General features: G+C 39.2%; 1 protein-coding gene across 2 annotated transcripts; it reads left to right on the top strand.

Moving 5' to 3' along the window:
- The first annotated feature begins 275 nt into the window (after nt 1-275).
- Nucleotides 276-8,409, top strand: LOC113048991 (uncharacterized). 2 transcript variants are annotated; one of them, XM_026211002.1, is made up of 14 exons: nt 276-2,251; nt 2,539-2,631; nt 2,793-3,173; nt 3,797-3,898; nt 4,805-5,037; nt 5,455-5,633; nt 5,725-5,818; nt 5,923-6,267; nt 6,351-6,468; nt 6,584-6,675; nt 6,782-6,896; nt 7,384-7,656; nt 7,797-7,958; nt 8,051-8,409. In XM_026211002.1, exons 1-14 carry the CDS (start codon nt 2,026-2,028, stop codon nt 8,263-8,265), a joined length of 2,628 nt encoding a protein of 875 aa, XP_026066787.1. In that variant the 5' UTR covers nt 276-2,025; the 3' UTR covers nt 8,266-8,409. The 2 variants fall into 2 exon arrangements, with proteins under 2 accessions (XP_026066787.1, XP_026066778.1); XM_026210993.1 differs by having other exon boundaries at nt 7,797-7,973.
- The last annotated feature ends 316 nt before the right edge of the window (nt 8,410-8,725 follow it).

Below are 8,725 nucleotides of genomic sequence, written 5' to 3'. Positions count from 1 at the left end.
TGTATTCCAGAGAGTGTTTGGCATCACAGGCTTAGCTGTGTGTCTTTCCTGCCTCTCCCAGTAAACAACCTGTCAGCTATTTAAGCTAATTAAGGATGAATTATTATATATGGAGCACTGTTCCTACATTCCACACAGCATATAGGATCCGATGTTATTCTATGCCTCGTTTCCAGCACCTATGGAGGCTGAAATGGCACATTAAAAACACCCAGTCTGAGATTCTATATCCTGTCAGACATGGAATATTGGCAAATGTGTTCTGCCAACACAGTCTCACTCGCTACTCGTCAAATGTCTGACGCATGGTCAAGGGATCTGGCGTCACTTTTTTGACGCACTGGGTATACCTTTGACGTCTTTTTTCAACGTGGGGGGTAGTCCGATAGACTTCTATGGAACTAAACAGCGTTGAAATTTGACGTCTTGTTTCAGCACACCACAACCCATTGTCTGCCTCGTATGGATCTAGACTACAATAAATAAAAATAAAAAGGAACAGGTTACAAAAAATGATCTATGCCAAGGTGAGTCAAATGGCGGCCCCCAAATGGCGGGTTTTTGATGTTTAAAAAGCCTCGCAATCTGATATCAAAGCGCCCGCAAAGGTTTAGCGCGTTCATCAGCGGTGAGTTTAACAACGCTCACCTGCAGGGAAAAGGGCATTCAGAGATGAGTTTAACAACGCTCAGCTGCAGGGAAAACGGCATTCAGAGGTGAGTTTGACCAAAGCAACGCTCGACTGCAGGTAAAACAGCATTAAAAGGTGAGTTTAACAACGCTCCAAGGCGCGTGCAAGTAAGCAGTTTAAGCGTTTTCTTATCATTGGTAGGACACCGCTTTAACTATAGCATGCTGGATAACGTATTTTTATCAGAGGTTTGTTGATTTTAATAAATGCATATAAATGCTACGATTGTGTTCAATTAATCTTTTTATTATTATTATTATTATTATTATTATTATTATTATTAAATCCTCTAAATTAATAATGCTGACGTCACCGTATGGCCGATCCCAAGGTCCATTGCGATTTTCCACTCGGTAAGTAAAGTAATGTTAGAAGGCTTAATTAATAAAGATCGATACTATTCTTACATTTACACATCAAAACTGTTGAATCAGGACAAGAAGTTGTGTTTAGGAACTTTACATTTTTTTAAGGTGGCCATATCTTATGACGATAAATAATGGAAAACATTCTAAAAAAATGGCTTTCTGTACCAAATGTGCAGGCTACCAAAGTTAGCTAATTGAATTCAAGTTAATTTTTTGTCGCATATAATCATGTAAGGTACAATCATAAGAGAATGTAAGATTTTCATAATGAGACATAACGTGTTACAGCAGCTATAATGTATTTCTGCGTTGGGATTCTTCTTGTGGTTGTATGTCGTTGCTCTTTCTTTGCCAAGTGTTTTGTGCCCATTTATATACAGTAAAATTATCACAGGGAAAAGGAAATAAACCAGTTAAAGAAATATTTTTCCTTGTTAGTACAAAAGTAGAATTAATAACTTATAAAACATATTAAAAAAATGGCACTGATTATCAGCCAAACTGGCATTTTGAATGGTTGGTATCAATATCAGCCATGATTGTACAGATCAGTCCATCCCTTTTGAGCTATTGTATTGTGAGTTTTCAGGCAACACCCAGCCCTACAGTATTCTGGCCTAATACTATAAGCACCCACAGACCTCCCCGCCACATCCCAAACCATGGGCAAACTTGACCAACATTTTCTCAAGTTCTAAAACCTTTCAGTTTTTCAGTATATATGTATTTGTATGTAGCATGATCTTCAAATCTGAATGTATTATCTTTCCCTTCTCTCAACAGGTCCCCTTGTTCCTTCATCATTTATTTTAAAACTTCTGTTTCATTAAAAAGCAAAAACAAAGGCACTTTTAAGAGCCACGTTTGTCTATTTAATTGTTGTTAGTCCGTCTAGTTCTCCGTGGTTCTTGCTCATTTGCTCTTCCCCCTATCCCTTTAGTGTTGTTTTGTTTGTCCTTGTTCGTCATGAGTGACCATTCCAATTTCGAACAGGTCCTTGATGAGCTTGATGAGCTTGTTGAACATTCTGAATTAAATTATGAACTCCAGAGCTTGGATGATTTCATTAATAAGATGTCGGGAGAACAGGAGGCAGCACCATCCACCAGCCATCAACCTGTCAGGTGGTTGAAGAGAGACAGTGATGGAAATGTTGTCTATGACAGACCAAGGTCATCCCGAAACCAAATGGGTCAGTTTTATTTTTCAGTTATATTACTTAAAGGAGAACTCCTGTGATTGTTCACATATATCTAAAATGGAGATGTAGATTGTTTTACCTCTTGGGATTGAATACATGAATCAGCCATGTGTCTGGTATGAGATATGCAGTTTTTATGACATACTCACCAAAGGGGTATAGACAACGTAATTGGGCTAATAAAAGTTTGTATCATTGTGTGGAATAAAATGAGCTTGTCAAAATCTTTGGAATTGTAATGCTGTAAAGGTTGATTTAGGTTTTATTTTCTGCTACAGCTAGTCACAGCTACAGTCGTAAGGCTAGTGCTCATCCTAGAATGTTGGACAGCAGCGTTGAGCTAACCAACTACTGTCCTCCTGACACTGTTGGTATGTTCTTTTTTTGTCGCTATCAGTTCATTTTGTTTACAGATTCTAATAATTAGAATGTAAATTACATGTTTTTGCAACAGGATAACCGACAACATCCATGTTACATACTTTGATAGTGTAGAAATTATTTTTTTAAATATGATGTACTATTTTAACAGAGACTTTCCTTGAAGAGCTAAACCACTCACAGGGTGATGACTTGGATGATCAGGAAACGGCACCAGCACCACCACGGGCCTCTTCAGACTGGTCTACTCGAAAAAGTCTCCTCTCAGAGAGGTGGGAGAAAGAAAGAGCCTGTCTGGTGAATACCATGGTAGCACAACAAAATGTGACAACTCAGATCTGCCAACAATGTGGCATCAGTCCAGCTGCTGTCCGTTGTCGTGACTGCAGACCACAACCATTTTTCTGTGCTGATTGTGATGTCAGTATACACCGAAACCACGTATTCCACAACAGGGATGCAACAATAGCTGGATTCTTTCAGCCATTGCCTCCAACAACCTGTGTCGTGGAGAGGGCTCTTTCCCAGTGTGGTAAGCTGTATTTCTTTTTTTTCTTTCTTTTTTTTGAGTGTCCCATTTAGGGCTGCACAATTAATGCAATCACAATTGCAATATGATCCAACGCAACTGCCTAATGGTAAAATCTGCAAATAATCATGCTTGGGTACATTTGTGACATTTGACTTTTATATTCACGTCATCCTCCTTGACTGTGCAACTTCTGGTTGGTGGGTCTGCGTAGTGCGTAAAGGGTACAAAAATTCTGATTGGCGAACTTCAGTCAGTCAGTGGGTGTTAGTCTTGTACACTGGCTGTGCTTACCTATCAGAGGTGGCACAAATTAAAGAGACATTTGGAATATTGAACTAAATCAAATCATTCACATTAAAAAATCATATTGGAAATGGTAATCGCTTTATCTGTCAGAAAAAGCGCAATTATATATTGTGCAGCCCTAGTCCCATTCTCAGTTTATTTAAATAACTTTACAGTATAATAGGCCTCTCAGGAATCTTTTGAGTACTTTCTCTGAAACACACTTTATCTTTAAAGCTTTTCAAATCATTTATTAAAAAAAATGATTACAGAATACTTCCGAGTTAGTACATAGTACGATGCATGTCTTTAATCCCTGCATATGATGTGTCTTTCAGTGTGTATTGTGCCGTTGGAGATGCCCAAAAAAATATGTAGTTGTTCTCCAGGATCGTTGAGTGTCAACACAGGAAAAGTTGTTGCTGTGGTTACAATGAATGGTAAGAATAAGATGAACTTAAGGGAACATTCCAGATCAAGTGGCTCTAGTGTCCATATCACATTCTGGGCAAAGTGCCCATAGGGACCTGGGTTGGACTTTAACCTGATTCCACCCCATAGGGCTCTCCCACTTGCTTCCTGACACTTTCCATTGTCCTATTTCTATTCAAACGTTCCCTATAGTGGTCTGCGCTGGGCAGGATTTTCAGTCCTGCCCCCCCCCCCCCCCCTTCCTGCAAAATTCGGTCCCGTTCTGCAATGTGTTGTTTTAGTCCCACTCCCATCCGCATCGATAACCGTATGTGCATCTCCCGCCTGTGAAAGACCACAGGATAGGCAGGAGGGATGTTCAGTTTTGCATTATTTCACGAAAGATGCATTTGACAACTGAGAAAGACTGCCAGATGTCTGATTTTAAGTTTCTTGGTTATGACTGTACTATATGGGTGATTATAATGTAGGCTACTTTTCTTTAGAAATTCAAGAACATCTGAAGTAGCCCAGTGGTGTACACTTCTTCTGTCATGCTTTCAATTTCAAGTTTCAGATAGAGCAGCAGGAAAGAATTGAAACCACGTAAACAACATTGTCAGTTAGACCGCTTAAACACCTTCTTTTTTTTATTGCTGCCTAACATATCATCCAGCTGAACTATAATTACATGCACTACTTTCTCATTTGTGTATGTTGTTTTACACAAATATTTAATTTGCGGAAATGCAGTGAATCATCTGTTTCTCCCACACCAGCAAACACACCTGTCTCATCCTGGCCAGTCCCGCATAGAGCTTTCAAAACCTGTCCCGTGCTGCAGTCTTTTGTGTCGGGACATGCGGGAGGGACCTCTAGTTCCCAATGAATTTGTCAGAGTTGTGCATAATACAATGTGTTCTTGATTTTTCCAGGACGATATGATCTCAGTATGCCTGAGATGAAATGCGAGGCATGCAAAACCACATGGAGCCCGGGAGTGGATGACTTAGTCCGTAATGACTACTGGCCTGCTACCCTTCACTTTTCCACAGTGTACTCTACAGATGTGTTTTATTCATATGAAGAGTTGAAGATGGCAGCACCAGGACTGTCATGCCAAGCATTTTTAAGAATGCTTGATCAACGAACTCTCCGCTTTGGCCGTGTGAGTATTAGTGGTGGGAATCACTAACAACTAGTACTAGTATTAACGTGTATTGTAGAATGACTATGGTGACATTATCAACACATTGATTATTATAATTGGAGCATGTTGATGATATCAAAACACAGTGATTTAGCTATACACGATACATTGACAGAACGTCATCTAATATTCAAAATTTTTGTGTAAAAACTACCGCTCTGTAAAAAAATCTAAATTCGTACACTAAATGTAAAAATTTTTTGGTTGTGATGTTTTCTGTCCGTGACATACAAAGAGCCAAAAGATTTCCAATGATGCACTGGGCTGAGCAGCTGCCTTTGGAGGCTCGATGGTGGAGGATTTGGCGTCACCTTTGACCTTACTGACTTTAGTTTACTGTGAATTATGTTGGCATGTTTTATTGTTCTGAAACAGATTGGGAAGATCACAGCAGACAGCTTCAGAAAAAGTTTTTTGGAGTGGGAGGCTGTTAGATTTGAGGTGGATAAGATCTGCAGGGAGGAGCATTTTGTCTGCCCTGCATGCACCCCAGACATGCTTGCTGTTTCTGTGGATGGAAATCGCAAGCACTACCGCTTTAAGAATGCAGCAAGGTACTTTCAAAATGTGTGTAATTTGCAGTGTTGTTAAAGTAACCTTGGCTGTGTCATATTGAAGGTCAATGTGTATCTTTCTTTCATTTAGATCTGAAGAAAAAGCCTTATTTGATGGCATCTTCATTGCAAAAGATGATGAAGTAGAGAGATTTGTGGATTACATTCATTCTACCACCAACCATGTAAACTTGTTTTATAATATTTCTAAAAAAAAAAACACCAATAACATCTTGACATTGTTTGGGTGATTCCTTACTTTTTATCACAACCTTTTTCCATTTTGTAGGTCTCTGGAAGAGGTGTCTGTGGAGGGGAGTGGTCAGCTGCAAGGGAAACGTCTCAGAAATCCTCAAGTAAAATTGATGAGGAGGGACTTGAGCTTGCAGTCTGTCGACATGGAGTTTTTCTCACCGCTCTCAACATGTTCAGGGGAGAAATATATGCTTATCCCCTCTACCTGCAGAACAAGCTGGCAAATACGCCAATAAGCTTTTTTGCCATGGATGTAACCTGCAAGTACTGGCCTTACCTCAACAAAGTCACAAAAAGCTGCCCGGAGCTCCAGCACCTTCTGAGCATGAAACCATTCCTCTCAGTGTTTCATGCCAAAGCCCATGATTTTAAATGCGAGGTAAGAAAACATTACAATGTCATTGACTGTCCCTAAACACCTGCAAAGGAATGTTGGCAGCTTTTAAGTATTTTCTTCAATAGGTTAAATGGAGTGGAGCTTACCAGCAAGGGGCCGGATTGACACTTGGCGAGGAGGTTGAGCAGTGTAACGCCTTCCTCTCTAGGATTGCTGTGACCACGAAGCACATGTCCAAAGCAGGTAAGGTAACCACACACTGCACTAGACTGAAAGTGTTACAAGAAAATTGTAGCCAGTGAGGGACATGTGGTGTTGTGTTTTTTTATTTTATTTTTTATTTTATTTTTTTTTGTAGGACGTACTGACATGCTTACATTGATGGCCATGCGCTGGAATCAGCAAAAGTTTAATAACTTGGCTACTTCACTTGCCTGCCGATATCAGAAGGTAGAGATGAGTATTGTTATTTTCTTATATTGTAAATACCTTCTATTGTATATTTTTGTAGGTATAACATTTTTCTACTTTCGTTTCCTCTTTTTGTTATTTGAAGGCCACAAAACGTCTAGAAAGCCAACTTCAGGACCTGGAAAGCATGAGAATCCAGCTGGCAGTGACACAGGTTGAAGTTGAGGGCTGGGTCACTGATATTAAGGAGTGGGCAGATGGTGAGAGTTATACTATTACTTCAATGTCTCAGTTCTGCAGAATAATGGGAGACATGCTTCTGCAAGTAATTATTGTTTTAAAATTAAATCATACATACACAGTTTTTTTGGTCATGTACTTATGCAATAAAAATGCCAAATTTTAGTTTGTACTATACACTATACACACTGGAAATTATGTCAAAACAAAGTACCCTGAAAGTACCTGAATGGTGCACAGTCCAGAAGTTTGGACATTTCTTGCAGTTAGTGGATCCCATCTTGGCTACGTTGTAATTTTCTTTGGTACCCTGTTACATACTTCCTATACACGCTAATAAATATGAAATGATTGAGACTCGCATGTCCTTCCTCTAGGAGCTGTGTTTTTTTTTTATAAAGGGGGAAAAAAAAAAGCAAAGAGGGATCATCCTTATGACTTCATTATAGCGTTTCAGTTACTGCCATGAAAATGTGAAATGTTTACACTTTTTTTTTTTCTTCTCAGCAACAACATCCCAAAAGAATGCCGATCTTGACGCAGTGATCAATAGAATAGAGGTGCTGGTGGCCAGCATTAAAAGAAGGTCCCAGCGCCTTTACAAAGACACCGATGGCAGCAAAGGTCGGGCCCGGATCCGGCGCAAAATCAGAGAGGAGAAGGCCATTCTTAGCTCTGTTGTTGAAAAATACAACAGTATGGTTCCAGATACAGAAAGAATCGCCTTTGACATCATTCTCTCTGACGAGACAGTTTGGCCATGGCAACTTTCACATGGTGGTATGTACACAAATCTGTTGACAATTTTGTTTAATTCACAGTAGCAAAAAAATAATTATGCCTTATCCCAGATTATCTCAGAAATTCTTTGAAAAATAATCATACTTATAATTGACTTATTTTCCACGACTGTATCCCAGACGCTGTAGATTTGAAAACCAAGAGGAAGGCGTTTGATGTTGTGATGGCTATAAGGAGACTTGAGGAGGAGAAGAAGATTGTTCTTTCTGAGATGGCAAAGCATTGGAAATCTCTCTCCACTCGTGCAGACACACTCAAGGAGATGTCATGCCAGCTTTCCAGTGAGGCATTGAAAAGTACACATTAAGTAATGCGTTGAAATACTATACTGTACATTGGAATTTTTTTTTTCTGATAATGTTTGTTTTACAAGGTGAGCTGTGGGATCTAAATGAAGAAGGGATCAAGGGTTTCCTCAGCTTAACTTTGAGAAAGAAGCAAGAAGTCACCAGAATGATGAAGCATGCAAGAGACTGTTATGCTAAAGTTTTGACTGGAACAAGTATGGACTTCCAGAATGATTGGGATGGATACGACAGTGATTCTGAATTGTCAGATGAGTTTGATGAGCTCTCAAGTGAGAAATGAGCATTAAGTCAATTTTGTTGCAGAGTTTCCTTTTTATTTTTTATTTTGTTTATTTTTTCTCCCACTCTAACAATGCAGCCCTATTTCTGATACCGTAGGGGGTCAGAAATGTTGCTGTGGGGGGCCACCACGGTTAAATCAACATGGAGGAAACACTGTTTGTGTGTCAGATATGCTTGAATAATAGTATTCATCATATCTACATGTGACATTACAACAATAATGAATGTAATTAATTTAAGTAACTGTTTTTCCAATAGTAATCTTCTGTTTATGGTAGAACAAAACTGTGTGGAAAAGTTTGCAGGAAGGTGTAAATATGTGCATTGTAATAATAATAATAAACATAATTCCACTAATGTCATCTGCTGTGGCAAATCTGAGTTTTCTGACAGTTTTACATTGACACACAAACCCATTTTTTTTCTGAAGTTGGACTCTTGCATCATCTCATGCTACA

The sequence above is a fragment of the Carassius auratus genome, chromosome 3, assembly GCF_003368295.1.
Source record: "Carassius auratus strain Wakin chromosome 3, ASM336829v1, whole genome shotgun sequence".
In the NCBI taxonomy this organism is placed as follows: Eukaryota; Metazoa; Chordata; class Actinopteri; order Cypriniformes; family Cyprinidae; genus Carassius; species Carassius auratus.
This window is presented reverse-complemented; position numbering and strand designations above follow the sequence as displayed.

Coding starts and splice junctions, on each gene's coding strand:
- LOC113048991 (XM_026210993.1), top strand. CDS start 2,026: ATGAGTGACCATTCCAATTTCGAACAGGTCCTTGATGAGCTTGATGAG. Junction 6,676..6,781: donor TTGCCTGCCGATATCAGAAG/GTAGAGATGAGT, acceptor TGTTATTTGAAG/GCCACAAAACGTCTAGAAAG. Junction 6,897..7,383: donor TATTAAGGAGTGGGCAGATG/GTGAGAGTTATA, acceptor TTTTCTTCTCAG/CAACAACATCCCAAAAGAAT.